This window comes from Pipistrellus hanaki (genome assembly GCF_964339955.1).
Source record: "Pipistrellus hanaki genome assembly, chromosome: 3".
Taxonomy (NCBI): Eukaryota; Metazoa; Chordata; class Mammalia; order Chiroptera; family Vespertilionidae; genus Pipistrellus; species Pipistrellus hanaki.
In genome coordinates this window covers 189,529,616-189,551,836 of record NC_140505.1, presented here as the reverse complement: position 1 = coordinate 189,551,836, position 22,221 = coordinate 189,529,616, and the positions used below count along the sequence as shown (strand labels likewise).

Below are 22,221 nucleotides of genomic sequence, written 5' to 3'. Positions count from 1 at the left end.
ACAAAGCAAGAGTCACCACCCTAGGGGAGGGGGCACAAACAGATGCCACTAATATGCGCCTGGTTCCAGCCATGGGGTGGTAAGAATAATGCTTGGATGGGATCTCATACTGGGAATGACCATGATTGTGCACAAACGGAAACAAGAAAAGGGTGGACACGGATGGTAGCAAAGAAAGCAAAGACACTGGTGGGGAGGGCACCCTGGCAGAGAAACCAGGAATACTGCATTATAAGAAAAGGGTACCTCTTAGCTCCCCAACCCTTCAGGGCAAGTGCGGGATAACAAAGGATAAAGACACAGAACTTGAGTCAATCAAAATGCACACCATTGTCCCATGTTTATTCCGGGGAAGGGTTCTGTGATAAGGGGAAAACAAACAGGCGGACACACACCCTGACATAACATGAAAGACCATAGGGTGCGTGGAGGGAGCAAGTGCACTGAAGGGATGAATTATGATCTGAACATGGTGGGGGAAAATTGGTGGGAAACATTGTTGCAAAGATGGGTACCAAGCTGGGTAACCTCTACTCAACAACTTGGGAAGGTTTAGACATCCTGGACACTGTCCAAGAATGCATGATAAACATCCCTTAATGATCTTATAAGGGGCACCCACTTTGACAGGAAGACTATAGCACAGGCAGAACTGTCCAGCAGCCGGGAAAGGGGGGATGATGTGGGACACCATCTAATGGATTGCCCGTACACCAGTGCTGGACATGCATGAGCCAGCAAGCAACAGAAACGACACAGATGGGTTGGACATGTGGGCCTCAGGGAAGCACCCCAAGGGGGATAAAAAGGGGCACCATTGAAAAAATAGGCTCTAGGAGGTCGTGTCATATGGGTAGCATGCACTGGTGGACAAAGTACACAGATGGACAGACACTTGACCACACACTGGTCAGAAACAGATGGAGGCATGGCAAGGAGAATTTAAAAAAAAAAAATGTAAGCAGCCCTGTTTATGGACAGGAGACAATCACAACTGGCAACCAGAGGTGTGTGTGTGTGTGGTATAAGAACAATGGCCGTGGGAAGTACAATACTATGGCAGCTGAAAACAGGGCTTATGTGAACACACAGGCAGGCAGGCAGGGATGACCATCCAATCTATTCTACAGATTATCAATGGAAACAACACAGAAGAGGAACTAGCAATCCCACATTGACAACAGCTTTAGCACATTCAGTGTCAGCTGACAATCTTTGAATTGACACTCATCAAAACTCGCAATGACTGAGACATTTATTGAAAATGGATAAGGAAAGTGAGATTACCAATGGACACAGTACAAACAGGACAAGCACACAGGATGCACACTGTGCACAACAGAAAGCAATATCTCATCCAAGTACAAAAAAAAGTAGGCTGGCAGAGGAATGGTATGAGCAGACAACTCCAGGGATCCGAGAACGCAGTATCACACGATGAGTTTCTGTCTTTTATTCAAACGCACCGGCCAGCATGTTGACATACCAAAGAAAATGGTGAAACATCATGTGAACATTAATTGCATTTCAAAGAACACCACTCAAAAAAACCACTGACTATGCTCAGTTACTGAGGCACTTCAAACCCCTGACCACACAGTCACAATCACCAGGGCTCCATGGAGATAGGGGCACAGATGCACACCTTCCACAAAGACAGCCTGTTCAAGGAAGCATCACCGTGACATGTGGCTGTGGCACAATACATGGATTCAAAACTTAGTTCCATTCTGGGGAGGTCACTACTGAGAGCACTGAAAAGGAATGGCTCCTTCCAACCCAACAGCATTATCCATGGTGAAGACGTAAACAACGGGAACGGTAAACAGACACCTGAAAAGGAAGAAAATGTGTGAGCATCCATGAACAGGATAAAATCACTAGAAACACTATAAAGCCAGAAATGAGCCAGCCACACAACCACCAACCAACCTGCACATCCATTTACCCAGCCACCAGACACTTGGAGTGCAGGATGCTAGAATCATAGATAACTATTACACGAAAGGACCAAGTAAACTCTAGGACACTTAACAGTACATAAAATACACAAAAGCTTCCTTGGAAATCAACACTACTTCAGGATGCTCAGAGCTCTTACAAAACAGTGTCATCAGTTTGGGAATGGCTGCAGCTAAAGGCATGACCTTGCACAGGTCACACCTACGCTGCCCTCCCTCTATATAATGAGTTTAGCTTTCATCACCCACACAAGGATAGATGGGGCTGGTCTCAGCTATGCATGGAACAAAGTACCCACCTAGGCTGCTAACTCAAAAACCAAATAAAGGAACCATGAAAAACCACATGGGTCGCTTCCCCCATAGGCAGCACCTCTTACCGGGCAGGACCTGCTGTCGAGCCACCCCTATGACTATCACCAACATAACACTGCCACTTCTAACTGCAATTCTAAGGGACTGTCTCCTTCACACTCACTCAAACAGCTACCTACAAAATGATTTTTCTTGATAAAAGTGTACTCTGTGCACTCCTAGACACACAAAATACATGTGCTTCTTCTATACCAAGGGCTACAATAAAAAACAAGATAAACTAAAACCAGATTGGCACAGTGGATACAGCATCAGCCTGCAGGCTGAAAGATTCCATGTTCAATTCTGGTCAAGGGCATGTACCTTGCTTGCGGGCAGGATACTGATCAATGTTTCTCTCTTATCCATGTCTCTAGCTCTCTATCTCTCTCCCTTTCTCTCTCTCTGTAAAAAATCAATTAAATATATTTTTTAAAAATAAAAAGCTGGGACTGGAGGCATTGCACCAAGAGGGGGCATGGAAATGAAACATAATCACATACAATGTATGGCTTATAGCCAGACTGTACAATGTATGGCTTATAGCATACTGGAGAACAGGACTATTGCAATCTCACATGCACTATTCCAAAACCTCTCACAGCTGTCTGTCTCCTGCACTAACAAATCTTAAAGGCACTGTGCCTAATAACAAACTCAACGAACCCCTACCTACCATCCACAAAGAGATGCAATGAAATTTCTTCTCCAAATCACAGGTGCATTCATGCATTTGTAATGAACAAGCCACTCAGGGAAACGGAATGCCCCTTTAACTTGCGAGGGGCAGGGGCAGGGGCAGGGTTGGGAGCATGGCCTGAGTTGCCCTCAAGAACAGATACGGCATCCTAAAATATAACAAAAAAAAAAATGAAAATAAATAAATAAATAAGAAAGAACAGAAACAGCCTGCTCACCAGGCTCGGTCGTGGCTGTCTCCATTCATGGTTAATAACAAATGTCGACGCATAGAGACATAAACTCAAATTCACCCACCAGAGAACTGCAAACTGTAGACATTTCCATCACGTGCCTCCCGCCCCTGAAGCGCCACCCTCTTTTCCTGAGGGCGGTGGCCGAGCCAGGTGTCCCTGGGCCCAGCGGCAGCCTCCGCACCTGTGTCCCAACGCCCGCAGGGGGCCTCCCTGAGGCCCGCTGTCCCGCCACCCCAGGAAGCCTGAGCGCGGAAGCCCCGATTTAGCCCCGGGTCCGCGGATCCAGACTCCAGCCTCCACAAGCCCGAGGCCTCCGGCCGCCTGACCCCCGCCCCGCGCCCCCCTCCTCGCGTCCTCCCGCCGGCACCGCGCTAGGCAGCCGCGCCTCGTGGGGTCCTTCAGGCTTCGGCCGGCCAGCCCTCGTCGAGGTCCTTGCGCCGTTGCGTAGCAGCTGTGGGGACGCGGCCGAGCCGAAGCCGGTGTGGCGTAGCGTGAGCCCCGCGGGTCCGAGCGGGCGGGCCCCCAGGATGGACATCAGGGCTCGAGAGGTGCGGGCGGCGGCCCCAGACCTGTCCGCCGCCCCCAGATGTTTGTTAAGGGAGGGAGTTTGCTGCCGGGCGCGTAGGAGCGCCCCCCCCCCCCCCCCCCCCGCGCAGGGTTCGCGGGCGGCCACTCCGGGCGCTGCTGGGGTTGCAGGCGCCTCGTGTCGGCCGGGCGGCGTCTCGCGGGGGCGCCGTGAAAATGGAGCGGTGGTGAGAGGCTTGAGGCAGAGGACCAGGAGGACAGGGCCTGCCTCTGCTGGGGGGTCTGTCGCTGTGATTCAGTGATGGCTTCCCAGGCCACAGAGCGCCGTGTCTTTGCCAGAGTCTGACGTCGGTCATATGACATGGGCACTGCGTTGTCAACCTGTTTTACAAATGAGAAAACTTGTGTGTATAGTATAAAGTCTGTATACTCTCTCTCCCGGTGGGAGTGGGCGGTATGGCCCTGAGCGTGTGTGTCTGTGGTAAGATGACAGAATAAACCACTCGGAGGTGGTCGTGGTGGAATACGAGATTACGACCCGCTGATTCAGCTGGTGTGGGCCAGATGGTGATGAATGAGAAGGGTGTGCGTGTGTCCTCGGACCCCTCTCATTCGCTCCTTCTCTCCCCTTTCCATACAGATAGGAGCCCCCTCCCCTGAGCTGAGCCAGGGGCCAATGGCCAGGGACAAAGCAAATCCCTGTGAGCTGGACCAAGAGAAATATGATGCTGATGACAACGTGAAGATCATCTGCCTGGGGGACAGCGCTGTGGGCAAGTCCAAGTATGTTGGGAAATTGGGGAAGAAAGGCGGGGCCCAGAGTGGGTCTAGGCTCTCAGAAGAGTTCTCTGGAGGCACAGTGGAGCATGGCTTCTGTCAAACTCATGAGAGTCGTTTGGCTGGAGCCCAGGTGTACTCTAGGGGAATGGGGAGAGTAGAGGATCACATCAGCACCTGTGGAGGCTCAAGTCATAGGACTAAGGAATTTGAGCTTTTTCCATGAGCACTGGCAGACGGTGTGGAGCAGATCACCGTCGATACCACTGGAGCAGTCCAGGGTGAGGAGGGAGAACTGGGGTGTTCCTATATGTGGTTGTGGACTGAGAGACTGAAATTGGAGGAAGTGGGGATGCAGAGAGGAACATATTACAGGTGTGAATAGCACAACCAATAACAAACTGGGTAAAGGTGGTAAAAATGCTTTCACCTAGAGCTGTGGTCGGCAAACTGTGGCTGAGGTTTGCCGCTCTGTTGACTAATGAGTTTGCCGACCACTGGACTAGACTAAATCTTACCATGTACTTGGAAGCTGTGAGGATTAGACAATTGTGTCATATTGTGTGCTAAGAGGTAAAGGGTAGTATACGACAGTGGTCAGCAAACCGCTAGCCACAGTTTGCCCACCACTGTCCTAGACGGACTCACTGAGATCAAAGAGTGGATAGAAATGACGACTGAGCATGCTCAGCGTAAAGATTAGCTTAATTTAAAAAAAAAAAAAATTAAAGAGAGAGAAACACCAATTGAAAGAGAATTGTTGATTGGCTGCCTCCTGCATGCCCCCCACTGGGGATTGAGCCCAAAACCCTAGCCTGTGTACCCTTGACTGGAATTGAACCTGGGACCTGGCAATACGCAGGCTGATGCTCTGTCCACTGAGCCAAACTGGCTAGGGCAAGATTGGCTTATTATTATTTTTTTATACATTTTATTGATTTTTTACAGAGAGGAAGGGAGAGGGACAGAAAGTCAAAAACATCAATGAGAGAGAAACATCGATCAGCCGCCTCTTGCACACCCCCACCGGGGATGTGCCCGCAACCAAGCTACATGCCCTTGACCGGAATCGAACCCGGGACCCTTGAGTTCCCAGGCTGACACTCTATCCACTGAGCCAAACCGGCCTTGGCAAGATTGGCTTATTTTTTAACTGATGTCAGCACCTATGTGCACAAGATTGGAACAGAAGCACTGGCAACTTCTCTCCAGGAGCTGTGGTCCTAGTTCTCACCTGTCTCAGGCTATCGAGGACACACATTCATTTCTGCCTTCACAGAATGAGGGTGGACCTGCCCCAAACAAATGTCTTGTGTAATCTTCCCTCCCAGGTGCTCCAGAATCACGTTGTTGTCCACCTTTATTTTTGACTATCAAGGCCTTGGACTCAAGTAGTTGTGAACGATTATCTGGGGATTTGCTGGTTTCAGGCCGTCTTCATGAATTCATGCCACAGCACCCAGTGCAGCTCTCATTTAGTCTGATATGATCCCATTTATTTATTTTTTCTTTTGTTGCCCAAGGAGACATATCCAAAAACAAAAGTCAATATAAGAAGGTTGTCCAGTTTCTTTTTCTTTCTTTTTTTTTTTTAAGCATATTATCCATCCAGTTTTCCAAACACCATTTATTGAATAGACTGTTTTTACCCCACTGTATGTTTTTGCCTCCTTTGTCAAATATTACTTGGCTAAAACAGTGTGGGTTTATTTCTGGGCTATTGTGTTCCATTGATCTGTGTGTATGTCTTTATGTCACTACCATATTGCTTTGATTACTATGGCCTTGTAGTACAGTTTTTATCAGGTAGCGTGATTCCTCAGGTAGTGTTATTCTTTCCCAAGATTGCTGTGGCTCTTCAGGGTCTTTTGTTGTTCCATGTAAACTTTAGAATTGTTTGTCCTAATTTTGTGAAGTGCACCATTGGTCTTTTCATGGGAATTGTGTTGACATTATAGATTACTTGGGAAGTATGGACATTTTAATGGCATTAATTCCTCCTACTGTTGGGTCCTTATTTATATCTTCTATTTCTGTGCTGAAAAGTCCATTGTTGAGACTTGCTACATTTTCATTCACTTCAAGCACATCTGCACTTGCTCAGTGGTGCATTTTTATGAAGCTGCTTTATATCAGCCTTGTCAGATGATTGCAACATCTGGCTTGTTCATAGTGTTGGTGTCTGCTGATCATTTTGTATTCTGGTTCTTGGTATGATGAATGATTTTCTGCTGAAACTGGGACATTTTGAATATTGTGTTATTTAAACTTCTGTCTGAGTTGTCTTCCTGTGGTGCTCTTCACTGGGAAAGGAGGAGGGGCCACGCCACCCCCACCCACCACCTCTAACTGTGGGATCTCAGCTGACACTATGTGGGGAGGGAGTCTCGTTACCATCTGTAGGGAAGGAGTTCACTCTCTACCTGGCCTTGTTGGACACAGGTTACAGTCTCAAAAGCATGGAAATCTGCTCAGCTCCTCAATCAGCCTTTGCTTGTGCGGGTGAGGGCGTGCCTACAGTTTGCCGTTGTGTTTGGACAGTGGTTATAATTTAAATGTTGGGGTTTTTTTTACCTAGTCCCTGGGGATGCAGAGCTAAACTAAAAATTCAAAAATTACTTCCATGTGCTCTGAGAGATATAAGTAAAATATGTATGTGTTCGTTGGTGCTACCTGCGGGGCAGTGAGGCAATGCAAGTTGAGATAGAACTTACCTGCTTGTCATAAATATGATTGTCGGGGAAGGTCTCATTGCTCAGGTGACCTTTGACCAAAGCCTGGAAGACCTGCAGAATGTGGGGGAAACAGGTTTCAGGCTGGGGGCACAGCCTTCCTGGCCTCAAGTTTCCCATTCATAACACAGGGGTGACTGCGGTGTCCACTGTGCAGAGGTAGAGATAGTGGATCTCCAAGCCTCATAGGGCTGGTGCACAAAGCAGCGTGAGCTGTTAGGTCATGAGGGTTAGTCATGCAAGTCCCAGGTTCCAGGCATGAAAAAGGAGGGATGGCACTAACTAGGTCCCTTGGCCGGATCAGAGTTAGTTGGTTACACAAGTTCAGTTTTAGATCTATTGAGTCCACCCAGATCTCCAGCATAGACATACCGCAGAACTCAGGCGATGGGTCTATACTTTTCAACTAGTGTTGCTGACCAGCTGTTGTGGTGCCTGCTTGTGGGCAGAGCAGCTGTGCATGCCGGGAACTTCAGGGGAGTCAGGAAGAGGGAGGTCCTGGGCATCATCCTTAAAGGAAACTATGTGCCCGAGGATTGAATGGGAGGGCCCACAGGTGACTTCAGCTGGTGGCCCCCGGGGGGATGTGCCTGACCACCGTGCACGTTCTCCTTACAGACTCATGGAGAGATTTCTCATGGATGGATTGTATCCTTCAAGGTTTGAAATGCTCCTGTTGCCCAGCCTTCCCACCCTCCTGCCAGCCCATCCTTTGCCCCAAGGTTCAGGGACTAGGGCTAGGTGGGAGAATGCACAGGTGTGACGCCCGCTGTTTTCTCACTGGCCCATGTGGCATCACACGCAGTCCATGCTTTGTACTTTAGGCCTTACTTGTATTTGGATTTGCTATATATTAGGAGGGTGGTAGAGTGGCTAATAGTGCCTGACAAAGGCCTGCATCCCTGTGCAAATCACTTTACCTCTCTGACCTCAAAGCTTGGGCTCCTGATATTGAACTATTCTCTGGTATGAATGAGCTCTATGAAATATGAGCTGCCATCCCCATCCTCTCCTCATGAATTGTTCGCGCTGCAGGTTGGGAGTGAGACCTGCCTGGCAACCAGCATAGTTTACAAAGCTTCCCAGGTGAACCCACTGGAAACTATGGGTGAGAGGAGGCCGGAGCCCCTGGGGATTTAGGGTGTTTCTTGCCTCACCTTCCATCAGGTCTCCTTACACTCACCTACCTGAATGTCCTGCGTCCCAGGGGTGACCACCCATATCTTGCTAATTCAGGAAGGGTTACCCCCAGGAGTCCAGTTAGGGTTTCATACACAGGCCAACTACAGTTCACAATGGTCAGCTGTCTGACTTGTGGTGGCTTTCTTCCCTGAAACGCTCATATTGCTAAAGTTGCATTTTCAAAACACATGACACTGCTTATGACACCAATCAGTAAAATTCCATTCCAGGGCTCCCCTCAGACCCAGGTGGTCAGGACACGCTGCCAGGCTCTCCCACTCATCCACACCCATGGAGCTGGTGCCAAAGATACCTGAGACTGATTAATTCCATTTAAAATCACAATAATGCCAGAAAGAAAAAGAGAGAAAGGGCCAATTTTTCACACCAACATCTCCCCTTTTTGTTCACCTTTGCTCCTTAACCTGACCACAGTCAGCCCCAGCAGCTATCCACATACGCCCTGACCCTGTATAAGCACACAGCCACTGTGGATGGCAAGACCGTTCTTGTGGGTGAGCAGCACAATTATTCCAACTCTCAGGCGGGGGGGTGGGGGTTGGGGGGTGGGGGGAGGAGACAGGTCTGAGGGAGAGAGTGCAGGGAGGAAATGAGACCTCAGCAGGGATGCAGGTGAGGAATGGCAGGAAGGCCACCCACTGAGAGCCTGGAGGCCTGGAGGGGAGGAAGATGCAGAGGCTCAGTTCCGGTGCTCTGACCTGCTGTTCTGATGGAGCCAGCATCCAGAAATAACAACATGGTCTGAAAATTCTCCTCCACAAAGGGCTCGGACTTAACGTGAGGTGACAACCTTCCCCTTGGCCAGGTCCACATCCTGCCTGACTGTGTTCACCATCTGCAGTCATCACACAGGGGGACATGGGGGTGGGAGGGAGCTGCTTCTTGGGGCTTCCTGTCTGCATTCTCCATCCTCCTGGCCCTGTGCCTCCTCTCGTTCACCCCCATACACACAGGTGTGCACAGGCCTCTCAGCTCAGCCAGGCTCCCTGGGTCCTGACAGCACTAGGGAGCTGGGTGGACTCCGTGTCCCCTGTGCTTCCCGCGCAGACACCTGCGTGAAGGTGCTCAGGGTCCCTGCCCTCCAGCCTGTCAGGCAGTCAGAGCTTTGTTCATATTGCAGACTTTTGGGACACAGCGGGCCAGGAGCGGTTCCAGAGTATGCACGCCTCCTACTACCACAAGGCCCACGCCTGCATCATGGTACGAGACCTGCTGGGAGGTGGGCGAAGACTCTGGGCAATTCTAGCCTTGGGGGTGAGGGGCAAGGGGCCCAGCAATACTGAGGGGGCTCCTGAGATCTCCCATGACCATCCCTGGTGGTGATCACTAAGGACAGATGCTGAAAGGAAAGCATTTCTTAGGGGGCTTTCCCTCCCAAACCAGCCCCTTCTTCTCCCTCCCAGCCTTCATCTCGCTGTCTAGAACAGTCTCCCGAGGTGCCCCCTGCAGCCCGGGCTGGGGTCACAGTGTCACAGCAGGACAGGAAACAACACTGGAAAGAGCCAGGACATGCGAGATTTGTGTCAGCCTGTGAGCCACTGTCCTTCAGGACCTGCCCATGAACTCTCTGGCTCCATGCTCAGGCCCTACTCTCCCTTAAGTACAAAACCCCTGAAGTTTTCCAGAATTTTAGCTAGTGTCTGCAAGGGGACAGAAGAGGGTGGCAAGGTGAGGCAGTGAGGACAGTGTCATGCCAAGAGTCACACATGACCCTGGAAGCTGGGAAGGCGGGTCGCTCTCTGCCTTAGTTCAGCCATGGCCCTTGGTGCTCAAGAGCTCACTTCTCTTTTCTCTCTGGGAGTGACCTCCTCCGGCCTCTGACACACCCCCATGGGCTCCTCTTGGACCCTCTTCTGAGGCTTGGCGTGCAGTCCCTCCTGCTGCATGGCCTGGCAGGTAGAAAGCACCTACCTCTGATGACCACAAGGGGGTCCCAGAGTCCCAGAGGGAGCTGGGGTTCCACCCTTACCTTGAACCTCTGATGGGAGGGCTCCTCATCCCAGCTGGCTCCTTGGCTCCCTCAATGAGGAGAGGAAGGTCCAGAAACCAGATCTGGGCAAAGGTGACTGTTGGATGGTGATCACAGGAGGCAGCCTGGTATGAAGCAGATTTCAGGAGTTTTGTAACAAGAATGCTTTACAAGAAGTCTATATTGGGACTTCAAGACAACCTGGTCACTTGGCATTGGTCCTGGGAGAACTATGGATGAGCCTCCCAAGTGGACCTCCTGTCTTGAATGTGACAGCTGATGATCCACACTTGCCACCTGCACGCAAGGCCTGGTCCTGGTCCATGCAGTTCCCATGAAAGGATGGGCCATCTATAAATAATAGCAGCCACTCCAGCAGGAGACAGGCTTGTCATCACATCCCTGTTGGGTGGGGTGGTTTGGGGCAGTGAGTTTATTCCAAAAGACAGACAGCTTGGAAGCACGAGGCTAGCCTCTGAGGGGCGTGAGGTCCCTGCACAGCAACTAGAGGCATTAGGGCAAATCCGAGATGTCCACACTTCCTGCTGGTATTTTAAAGTAGGTAAAAGCTACAAGTTTCAAAAAGTTAATAAAATTACAAGCTACAAAACAATAAAAATGTAAAAATTACCTTTTAAAAGTTTGTAATACCAAGTGAACAGAAGGTTAAAGGCTTAGAGTTTGAAGTAAATAATAGTAGCTAAAGTGAAACATTTTAAATTATTACAAAGGAATTTTAAAACAGTTTAACCAATAAAAATAATAGATTCTGGGAAAAGTTTACAGTTTTTAACAAACTATTAATTAGTAAGACGATACAACTTGGTTAAAATAGGTAAATAAATGAGGTGACAAGATGGAAAAAAAAATAAGATTTTTAAAGCCACTTTGATTCTGGGGGCTTTCCTGAGAAGGGTGGGCACAGGTGCAGCTTCTGGTCAGGAGTGACTGCAGCTCAGCGGGGGCCCAGTCCCAGTTCCCAAACCTGTGATGTGCACCAAGCTCATTGCCCGTGTAGGCAAGTTTCCTGGTGGCATATGGAGACGTTCTCACACGCAAGCCACCTTCTCTGCTTATTGCAGGTATTCGACGTGCAGAGGAAAGTCACCTATAAGAACCTGGGCACCTGGTACACCGAGCTTCGCGAGTTCAGACCAGAGATCCCGTGTGTCGTGGTGGCCAATAAAATCGATGGTAAGGCCACCCTGGGTGTCGGGTCAGCAGTTTATGGGGACCCGCCACACATTTCTTCCGGTTTTCTGGTGCCGTGAGCCTTCAATGGTTCCTCCTTCCCGAGATGCAGCCATTGCTTGTAGGCCCTCACTCCCTTTCTAGTAAAGAGCCCATTTTCTGGAATGGGGCTGCCGGTTACCCACCCTGCAAATCCCTCTCTTTCCCTGATGGACAGGCCTGTCTCCTACCTTTTCTCTACAGCTGACATAAAGGTGACCCAAAAAAGCTTCAATTTTGCCAGGAAGTTCTCCCTACCCCTGTACTTTGTCTCAGCTGCTGATGGCACCAACGTGGTGAAGGTAATACTGGTCTGCAGAGGTCAGAGAGCCAGGTGTTGAAGGGCAGAGAAACCACAAGAGAAGGGCTGGCGGAGGGGGCAGGCCCTGGGACTGATAGGTAGGGGTCCCTGTGGGCATTGACAGACGGGAGATGATGGGCCTGTGGCCCATGAGTGGAGTCAGGCTGACAGGAAGAAAGTGAATTAAGGAGTGACTTTGCTGATATTGAGGTGTAGTGTTGTGTGCACTTAAGACCAGGCCAGTGGGGCCAAGGCAGGCGGAGCCCAGGTCACTGGCACCCATGGCCGTGTTTTCCTTCCTCCCCACCTCCTCCAGCTCTTCAACGATGCGATTCGATTAGCTGTGTCCTACAAGCAGAATTCCCAGGACTTCATGGATGAAGTTTTGCAGGAGCTTGAGGTAGGTCAGGCTCCAGTATGTGAGCCTATGTGGGGGGTGGGGGGAGTCCCAAAACAGCTTCTTTTCAGAAGGTGTCAAGCATAAGCCAACAGAGTGGCTCTTGCAGGCAGCACCTGCTGGCATGTGCAGCGGCCTGGATGTATCGCCACAGGCGGGCAAGCATAGGGCCAGGCCTCACCCGAAACCTTGTCCACAGAATATTAATTTGGACCAGAAAGAGGAGGACCAGCTAGCCCAAGAGCAGTGTGGCAACACCAAGACCTTGCCTCCCTCCTGAGCCCGAGGATGCCTCTCCCCTCACAGCTCCGGCTCTGAACTGAGAAACTTCATGGCCTTCCACACCCAACCCTCTACAGCCACCCCCTGTGCTAAAGGACAGGGATGGGGCAGCACCAGCAATGCCTGACACATGGAGGTCCGTCCACTCCAGACCCCGCCCAGGATTGAGGATTAGTCCCCCTCTAGGGTTGGACAGAGAGGAGAATCTGGGAACCTGCTTTGTGTATCTCTTAAATAAAAGGAAATCTAGGTGGGTTTTTTGTCTCTCAGAATGGTTAAAAGCCCGACTTCAGCATGAGGCATTCCTTCCCATTCCAAGCAGCGGTGGGACGTAGTTCCCCAGGCAGCCAGGGCACAGACATGCCCTTCTCTCCAGTGCTTGTGGCTTACTGATGTGCTTAGTGATCATCTTGTACATCATTTCCACTGTCTTTATTCTTTTCCTTTTACAGTAAAAGTGGAATTACATAACTATTGAACACGTGTGTGTTTTGTGGGTCTGGATTTCACTGGGCCAACAGCGTGAAAGAATTTGCAGGTCTCCAACCACAAAAATGTAGGAGACTGTCCTGATGTCTGGAGTCACCCAGTTAACTCTCAACTTACTGGGATAGAGACCACTCACTGCCATTGAGTGTTTTTAAAAAAATGAGTTTGGGGGTGGGAGGGAGCAAGAACAAACTTTTCCCCTCTAAGTTACAGATGCTTACTATGATTTCAATTTAAGAGATTAAATCTGACCAGGGATTTGCAGGAATGTGTTACCTAGTGAGGTGCTCTTCTAAAAACAATAAAAACCATGCCCTAGCCCTGTGGTCAGCAAACTGCGGCTCACGAGCCACATGGGCTCTGGCTCCAACTGCTCACTTGCCTGCCTACCTGCCTGATTGCCCCTAAGCATTCTGTTTGCTGGCCTGCTCACTCCCAACTGCCCCCTCCTCACCCCACCGCTGGCCTGCTCACCCCCAAATGCCACCCCACCCCCCCCACCAGCCTGATCACCCCCAACTACCCCCTGTGCCAGCCTGCTCACCCCAACTACCCCCTATGCCAACTTGCTCACTCCCAACTCCCCATCCCCCTTACTGGTCTGCTTAGGCCCAACAGCCCCTGCTCTCCCATCCTGGCTTGATCACCCCTCCCCCGTCTCTTGGCAACCCAAGGTCCCAGCCGCTCCTTTTTTTCTTTTTTTTTTTCTTTTTTTTTTTTTTTCAGCACCTCCTTGAGCAGAGACCAAGGCGGGCTGAAAGCAAGTATCTAGAATTTATTTTTTATATATATATATATATATATATAATTGAAACTTTGTAGCCCTTAGTATAGGCCAGAGCCAGCCACCCCAGGAAGGAAGCTTGGCTTCCTCCATCGCCGGGGCAACCCAAGCCTCCTGCTTGCTCCAGCTCTGTGGCCAGCCGCCATCTTGATTGGGTTAATTTGCATACTTGTTCCTGATTGGGCTGTGTTAGGGGTGGCTGGTGGGCATAGCAGAGTGATAGTTTATTTATACGTTTTTCTTTTGTTAGTGTAGATGTTCAACTGATGGGGAATATCAGACATTTTTTTTGGGGGGGGGGGCTAGCAATCTGAATCTGTGCCAATAACCTAGTGTACATTCTTGATAGACTATAATTAAGTCACTGCCCCTTTCTTTTATTTCTTTTTTAATATATTTCATTGATTTTTTACAGAGAAGAAGGGAGAGGGATACAGAGCTAGAAACATTGATGAGAGAGAAACATCGACCAGCTGCCTCCTGCACACTCCCTTCCTGGGACCTTTCATTCTGCAGGCCAATGCTCTATCCACTGAGCAAAACCAGTTTTGGCAGTCACTGTCCCTTTCTTAATCTGGTCTAGCAAGACCTGTTTTCCTAATTACTCCCAATTTACAAAGGGGCCATAAACAAACAGAAAACAAAGAAACCAAAGGGTATAAAGAGAAAACTTCCTCAATATTGGCTTATTCAGGATTTGGAGAACTGACCCCTTGAGTCACTGTACCAGTACATGTGAAACATCTGAAAATAAATGGGTTTATCCTGGACCTTTGAGTAATCCCTGTGTATTTTTCGGTCACAACCACTGACACACACCAACCCAGCAAAGCTAATTTTTTTTTTTAATATATTTTATTGATTTTTTACAGAGAGGAAGGGAGAGAGATAGAGAGCTAGAAACGTCGATGAGAGAGAAACATCGACCAGCTGCCTCTTGCACACCCCCTTCCAGGGATGTGCCCGCAACCAAGGTACATGCCCTTGACCGGAATCGAACCCGGGACCTTTCAGTCCGCAGACCGACGCTCTACCACTGAGCCAAACCGGTTTTGGCGCAAAGCTCATTTTTAACATGTACCATTACGTGTTCTATTTTATGTGGTCCACATACTTTGACAGCCTACACTTTGAGAAACACAATTTTATGAATATTTTATTTTATTTTTCTATGAATTTTTTATAATTAAACTTCTGCTTTTAAAATAAAAATAGATGTTTTTTGAGAAATAAAAAATAATTTAAAAAAAGAAAAAGTCCAGAAAACATCTCTTCTTAGAGAAATATTTATTTACTTATTCATCTTTCTTTTCTGCCCACGAAGGTTTCACCAGCCTTTTGACAGTGGGATCAGCTCTTGGAGGCCTGTGGCTTCCATTTTCTCCTCGCCTCTTCCCCTAAAATTCCTCGTGTTCCCCTTCAGGGTCTCTATGAGTTGCTGCAGTCGTTTGGCAAAAGAAGCAGCTTCGGTAGGTTTAGTGAAAGGTGGAGGTGGTTGGGGTGGTGGTGGTGTGGGTGGGGCTGAGGGTGGGGATCGGGATGGGGCTGGGGGTCGGGGTGGGGCTGGGGCTGGGAGTCGGGGTGGGGATGGGGGTCGGGGTGGGGTTGGGGATACGACTGGGAGTCGGGGTGGGGCTGGGGGTCGGGGTTGGGGTCTGGATGCAGGTAGCTTGGTGGGAAGTGGTTGGAAGTACCAAGGAGGGTGAGTAGAGGGGAGTTGAGTGGGGTTTGTGGCAGTACTTGGCAGGGCAGGGGTGCCCTGCTGAGCCGACTGAGCCATCTGCAAGGCCTGGATACCGATCTTGGAAGCAATCCAGCTCAGATAGGGCCAGGTGGATGTGTAGATTCCGGGGCGCTTGGCTCGGGCACAGCCTACCCCCCAGCTCGTGATTCCCATGACCACATAGGCGTCCTCCGGGCCTTTGCACACGAGCGGCCCACCACTGTCCCCCTGCCAGAAGGACACGGGAGTCACTTTCTGCTGAGCCGTGGCCACTTCTCCCTGCTGCCCAGGAGGGCCACAGGCTCTGGCAGGCAACTTCTGCAGCCAGTTTTCCACTCCCAGAAACGCAGCTAGCTGTGGTGGAGGGTCCATTGGGATGTAACAGGTGTGGCCGCCGTGGGTTCCCTCCCAGGGAGGAGGAGGTGAGGAACTCACGTGTCCGTGCAGGCACACCTGAGCGCATGTGTGTAAGTGGTTTGGACAGTTTGCATTCTGGGAAAGGGCGTACAAGTTCTGTCCAGGGCGTGTTTGGGTGACGTGATCGCTGTGTGAGGGTGGGAGAAGGTGCTAAAGGTGGGGGTTGGTTCTCTGTAGGGGCAGCTGGTGGTGTCACCGCCCATGTTTAAAGTGACCATTGACACGGCATCAGGAAAAAAGTCTCTAGCTCAGGGCCCCAGAGTGCATGGAGCTGAGGGATCCAAAAAGGAGGTGGCCATAGGGACCTGGGCACCCTCAGGACAGTTACCTGGCAGGTGTCGACTTTGCCTTCAGGGTAGCCTGCGCACAAGTTGGTGGAGTGAATGCGCCCTCTGTACCACCCGGTCGAGTTGCACAGGTTGAGGTCAATGATGTCCACGCGCGCCTCCTGCAGCACAGGTGACATCTTGCGGTCTACAACCAGGGACTTGGTGGTCAGTGATCATGGAGACACGCGAGTGAAAGCCCTGCTGCTGCCCTGCACAGAGCCCACCTCATCCTGAAATGCTCCATTTAAACCCAAGAGCCACCCTCCCCTTCACAGCGCAGACCAGCGAGGGGTGGGGTGGTGTCCCAAGGCACACGCCTAGAGGGAGGACAGAGAAAGAGTCTGGACAATGGACAGAAGGACGTGGGGTGGGCAGTTTCAATGAGAGATGTATGTTTGAGGAGCTGCTGGACTGTGGAGGGCAGTTGGCTGAGCACTGTGGGGTCCATGGGTGTCGTGTCATGTAGTCAGGAGCCTGGAGCACCACTTGCCTGAGTCGCAGCAGGGATGTGCTGTGACCTGGATTTAGACCCCAGTTTTTCTCTCCAGAACCAAGTCTAGTTCTGGCTGTAAGTCTCCCTCCCTGTGGTCCCCGACAGGACTCCTCCACCCCCTTGGACAGGACCCTCCAAGTGGGCTGGCGAGGCCCTCCCCATGAGCCTCCTCTCTATTCCCAGGAAGTCTTGAACCAAATCAAGGACCAAGTCAGTCCCTCCTGTGCAGCCCCACTCTGTCAGGGCCCCTGGGATGGGAAGGGCTGGCCTGTTTGCACAGAACCTGAGAGCCACCAGCTGCCCCCTCTTGGTTAGGGGGGTCCCACAGACAGAGGTCCTGATGGCAGCCGCTGCTCTGACCCTACAGCCCGGGGTGGGTTTGAACACACAGCATCTGCAGTGCAGACGGGGGCGTAGACAGGGCAGGCCTGTTGGAGGGGCAGGTCTGGAACGCGCTACGTGGGCCAGAAGGGAAGACAGAACCCCATGGAGCACGTGGGTGCGGGCAGGCACACAGCCAGTGACTGATGTTTCCAATCCCTTCAGCCCCCACCTTCCCTGCCCCTCAAGCAGGAGGCACAGTCTGCAATTCTCCGCCCTGTGGTAGAGGTGACCCGGAGACAGCGACCACAGAGGCTCCTTAGCCATCGAGGTACCCGTTCTGTCTATGGCAGAGTCCGAGCCCAGAGAGCCAGGGTTTCATTGTGAAGAGCCTGGTGTCCTCAAGCAGAGAAGTATTTTCTGGATCCCCAGGCCCTGTTTTACATGACACATGCTGACAGCCTGCAGCAGCTCAGCATCCATCCGTCCGTCCATGGGAAAGGAGAGGGAGGCAGAGCTTGTTCCAGGGGCAGGTGGAAAGGAAGGTATGGAGGAAGGGCACAGGGGTTGGAGCCTGAGATTTCTTTAAGACCCAGCCTTGGGGGAATGTGTGAGCCAAAAAGATAGAAATCCCATTATGTTTAGAGAGATTCTAGGACAAAAGAGGCCTTGCAAGACATCCAGGCTGCAGCTGGAGCCTGCACTCCGCAGCAACACGATAGCACGAACCCTGACATCAGCCTCCGGGATGCATGGACCCTAGAGGCCGGACGTGGTTGGGCAGGTGGGCAGGGCAGGGCCAGCGAGGGAAGGTCAGTTGTCAGCAGAAGCCAGTGGTAGCAAGGGCAACTGCTAGAAACACTTTCGAAGGAGACAGGTGGCTACCCTATCAGAAACTGAGAGCAAGCTTCAGAGAGGGGACTAAGAGTTAGGGAAGAATCCCGAAATTACTGATTTTGGGGTTACCAGTGAAGGCTAAGTTTTAAACTCCACAAGAACAGCCTGGAATGAGAAAGCCTAAAGGGTCTGTTATCAAGAAACAGAAGAGCATGAGAGGTGATTTACATCACTCGTATCTTCACATTCCTGGTGTGACTGGGTAACAGTCAGGCAGCCCCCTGTGCAAAGCCCTGCTCTGCTGGCCAAACCTTCCTGCCATGGAGACAGATGGCAGGCCACCCCCCACCCCCACCCTCTCCCTTCTGCAGGGAAACCTTGCAGCAGCTACAATGGCTGGGGAGGATTTGAGAGCTATGACTCCCAAGGTGGGGGCAGAGGGGCTGGGCACTGGCCTTTCCACCCACAGGTGGGGAAACTGAGGCCAGAGAGAGAAAGGACCAACCTGCAGCCACAAAACCCCACCTAGAGCTTCTCTCCCCGTTTCCAGGATGCAGCACTGGTGGCTCTGGGCAGGCACTCAGCTCTCGCCCTCAGTTTCTCTGGCTGGAAAGGGGCAGAGGTTGCACCCACCCATAGGCCCCCCACATACCCTTTCACCTCCAAGTGCACCGATGGAATGCTGCACAGTGCACCCCGAAAGCCCCTCCTGGACTTACCATTCTCCCTTAAGAACCCCCAGCCAGTCACCCAGCAGGACTGGGACACTCTGGGTGGGCCGGCCATAAATGGGGGCAGGCAGCTGGGTCTGACAAGGCTTCCACAGACCACGGGAGGGGTGACCTTCATGAGAGCAATGTCGTTGGCCTCTGAGATGGAGGAGTATCTCTCATGAGGGATGATTTTCTCCACAAATCTCTCCTGGAGGGGTGCTTTCACGGGCCCGGTGCTGCCATACTCTAGTTCCCTTGCTCCGAAAATCAGTCTCCAGTCGTATGGTTTTCTGTGCACACAGAGGGACCAGGTCATTCCCACCTGGCACCTGGCACCAGCTGTGACTGAGAGCCTCGGCCCTCTCCTCACAAGGGTCCCCTCAATATATTCACCTGGGTGGCCACTGGGCCCTGAGCCCCAGGACACTCTGCACAGAGACACCCCTCCCCCCTCGCGCCCAGAAGGTTCCTGACAAGAGCCCTTGGGAAGACCCCCTGCCTGTTCCCACACCTACTTATTGAGCCTGAAGCAGTGAGCAGCAGTGAGTACCCACTGGGCATTCAGCAAGGTGCCTCCACAGGCGTGGTACCTCCGGCTGTTGTGGTAAGTGAAGACCTGCAGGCTGACCATCCAGGGCCATGCCCCGGGAGCAGCAGCCTGGCCTCCAATCACACGTGTGGTCGCTTGTAGGGTCTGCCTGAACGGTCGTCCACAGGAGCCACTGAGGAGGGAGCAGGGGCACAGATGAGGCCAAGAGCAGGCATAGCCTGTCCTTGTGCCTCAACTGAGGGCAGAGATTCAAGAGTGGGGAAGATCGCCCAGGCGGCATGGCTCCGTGGTTGAGCATTGACCTATGAACCAGGAGGTCACACTTTGATTCCTAGTCAGGGCACATGCCCGGGTTCCAGGCTCAATCCCCAGTAGGGGGCATGCAGTAGGCAGCCCATCAATGATTCTTTCTCATCATTGGTGTTTCCATCTCTTTCTCTCTCTCTCCCTCCCTCTTGAAATGAATAGAAAAAAAATATTTTTTGGTGGTGTAGGGGGGAAGAATCTTAAAAAATAAGTGGGGAAGATCTGGGAACACAAGGGCAACCTTTGGTGTAGGGTCAAAGGGGGTGTCATGAGGGCCATGTTGTGGGGCTGTGACAAGGCAGAAGCCACGGGCTCCAGGAAGTATGGTGAGGGCTAATTTCTTGGTCTTGTGGGTGTAGCCACAGGTAGGGGGAGAGGATGCCACAGGCAGCTGGGAAGATGGAAGTGGGGGCCAGGGGCTGGGGGAGGCTGACATGGGAGTGCAGAGTGCCATGGGCTGGGGTCTTCAAAACCAGACTTTGGGGTTCAGGATTAGCTTAGGCAGTCAGGAAAGATGAGGACCTTGTCTTGTCAGATGGAGGGACCCCTGGTGTGGGGGTCCAGAGGTGAGAATTGAGTCACAGGTGAGAGGCAATACTAGTTTGGGACTTATTGACATGTGGGGTATCCTGGACACTGTGGGGTTTCAGGGGTGTGAAGGCCCTAGAGCTACAGCAGGTCGATGCTTTAGGACTCGTTCACAGGCTGGGGCATCACATGTCTGCAGGACTAATGAACATCAGGATGTAGGTGTGCGGGTAGATCCCCATGCTGTGCATGACCTCAGAGCAGGGGCTCTGCATCAGGCCGGGGGTCACCAGGAGACTGCGAAGGCCCCAGCATGGCCTCTTCTCTGGACAGAGGTAGTCTGGGTCTGCTCTTCAGAGGGCACCCATCCCCCACCAAGGTCCTGGACACTTACTCACACGTGCTGTTAACTTTGGCAAATACAGACACTGCCAAGACCAGTAGAACGGCAGTTGGCAGCATCTCCACCATTGTCCTGCACAGCCACCGGGAGGCCTGCTGACCTCACAAAGCTCCGAGCATTTGACCAATCAGCAGGGCCACCTCCCCCACCCAACCCTTGGCAGGTAGGTCTGTAGGAACCCCTTAGCCTAACGGGTTCTCGCTGAAATGACTTCCCTGCTCCCACACAGGTTCCCCTGGATGAGGGGGACTCACATGCAGCCCCTCCCTTGACCCCAAATCTGGCCAGGGATCTTTGTGGTCCCACTTCATCTGAGATGACAGAGCCTACCTTCCTTAGCCCGCTGCAGTGTCTATTCTCTACCTGAGTGTATTCTGGTCTCCTTTCTGAGACTTATATGTAGCAAGGTGGTGTTCCCGATAATTGCCAGGAATTCCCATCATGGTTACCTGAATATCACGCAGTATTCTTTCTTCTTTAAATATATGTCTTATTGATTTTAGAGAGAGGAAGGGAGAGGAGAAAGAGATAGAAACATCAATGATGAGGGAGAATCATCAATTGCTGCCTCCTACACACTCCCACAGGGAATTAAGCCAAATCTGTTCATTTGAGACCGGGAATGAAACCCCTGGTTCATAGGTCGACACTCAACCATGGAGCTACGCTGGTCCTGGAAGTATCCTTTCTTCTGATTGTCAGGAGACAGCATCTCACCCACCAGGGATAACCAATGCTCACCTCACACACCTGAGTGTTAAAAAGTGTCACCTGGCCCAGCTGGGAGTGACACCACTGAGTTATTCTCTCTTCCTTGAATATAAGAGTGTCTCTTTCCTTCCATGTCAGAGACAAAGGCCTTCTCTCCACCACCCAAGTGTCACTTTGCACATCTCTCACTGAGAACCAAGTCTCACTTGCTCAACCTGAATGGCAGAGGTGACATCTCACCAAGATGAGTGTTCTGAAGTTTAAACTGCCTCATGCAGTGGCAGGATCCTTACCCCCACATTGCTGACAGAAGGTCTCCCATCTCCTCCCTGAGCGCAGTCTCACCTTCCTGCCTGCAGGTTGTGAGCTTTTATCTCCTCTTCCTGAGCATCTTGCGGTCTTGTCTGGCCTGCCTGAGGGTTGTGAAACCTCATGGCCCCTATCTGTGGGCAAGGGATCTTCTAAGCCACACCTGAGTGTCCCAGTGCTGCCTCTCCTCTACCTGATGTCAGGGGATTCTATATCTTTTGTCTATATCTGAAGGTTCCACCTCCTCTCTCTAAGTGACCGGGGGTCTCATCTGTCCCATTTTTGTTACTTGATCGTGCTTGATTAAGTAACAAATCTTTTTTTAATATAATAAATATATATTGCTCAAATTTATTACAATTGTTTCTCCTGTTTCCCCCCATAGCTCCCTTCCACCCGGTTCCCACACCACCCTCTGCCCTTACCCCCTCATTGTCCTCATCCATAGGTGTACGATTATAGTCCAGTCTCTTTCTGCACCACCACACCCTTTTTCCCCGATAATTATCCATTCCCTTTCTTTTCCCCTGATTCTATTATATTCACCAGTTTATTCTGTTCCTCAGATTTATAATTCACTTGATTTTTAGATTCACTTGTTGATATATATGTATTTATTGATCATAATTTTTACTTTTTTCT

General features: G+C 51.1%; 2 protein-coding genes and 1 long non-coding RNA gene across 7 annotated transcripts; 1 reads left to right on the top strand and 2 right to left on the bottom strand.

Moving 5' to 3' along the window:
• Positions 1-312: 312 nt before the first annotated feature.
• Positions 313-3,661, bottom strand: LOC311618931. Its single transcript, XR_014794417.1, has 3 exons — positions 3,312-3,661; positions 2,992-3,163; positions 313-1,833 (listed from the first exon to the last, which is right to left on the bottom strand). It is a non-coding gene; the product is annotated as an uncharacterized lncRNA (long non-coding RNA).
• A 24-nt stretch (positions 3,662-3,685) lies between these two features.
• RABL2B (RAB, member of RAS oncogene family like 2B) lies at positions 3,686-13,138 on the top strand. Of its 5 annotated transcripts, none has more exons than XM_084876708.1 (9): positions 3,686-3,798; positions 4,416-4,558; positions 7,903-7,932; positions 8,902-8,981; positions 9,608-9,687; positions 11,539-11,650; positions 11,891-11,988; positions 12,304-12,387; positions 12,691-13,138. In XM_084876708.1, the coding sequence occupies exons 1-9, from the start codon at positions 3,778-3,780 to the stop codon at positions 12,700-12,702; spliced, it is 660 nt and encodes a 219-aa protein (XP_084732834.1). In that variant the 5' UTR covers positions 3,686-3,777; the 3' UTR covers positions 12,703-13,138. The 5 variants fall into 5 exon arrangements, with proteins under 5 accessions (XP_084732834.1, XP_084732832.1, XP_084732833.1 ...); XM_084876706.1 differs by having other exon boundaries at positions 12,584-13,138; XM_084876707.1 differs by having other exon boundaries at positions 3,691-3,838; positions 12,584-13,138.
• A 1,864-nt stretch (positions 13,139-15,002) lies between these two features.
• Positions 15,003-21,409, bottom strand: ACR (acrosin). The gene is made up of 5 exons (XM_084876151.1): positions 20,551-21,409; positions 19,288-19,494; positions 18,779-19,062; positions 16,408-16,553; positions 15,003-15,890 (listed from the first exon to the last, which is right to left on the bottom strand). The coding sequence occupies exons 1-5, from the start codon at positions 20,625-20,627 to the stop codon at positions 15,267-15,269; spliced, it is 1,338 nt and encodes a 445-aa protein (XP_084732277.1). The 5' UTR covers positions 20,628-21,409; the 3' UTR covers positions 15,003-15,266.
• Positions 21,410-22,221: the final 812 nt, after the last annotated feature.

Coding starts and splice junctions, on each gene's coding strand:
- RABL2B (XM_084876704.1), top strand. CDS start 4,350: ATGAGAAGGGTGTGCGTGTGTCCTCGGACCCCTCTCATTCGCTCCTTC. Junction 8,982..9,607: donor TGGCAAGACCGTTCTTGTGG/GTGAGCAGCACA, acceptor TTCATATTGCAG/ACTTTTGGGACACAGCGGGC. Junction 11,651..11,890: donor GGTGGCCAATAAAATCGATG/GTAAGGCCACCC, acceptor TTTTCTCTACAG/CTGACATAAAGGTGACCCAA.
- ACR (XM_084876151.1), bottom strand. CDS start 20,627: ATGGTGGAGATGCTGCCAACTGCCGTTCTACTGGTCTTGGCAGTGTCT. Junction 19,063..19,287: donor CACTGCTTCAGGCTCAATAA/GTAGGTGTGGGA, acceptor CTGTGTGCACAG/AAAACCATACGACTGGAGAC. Junction 15,891..16,407: donor GCAAAGTCGACACCTGCCAG/GTAACTGTCCTG, acceptor TCCTTCTGGCAG/GGGGACAGTGGTGGGCCGCT.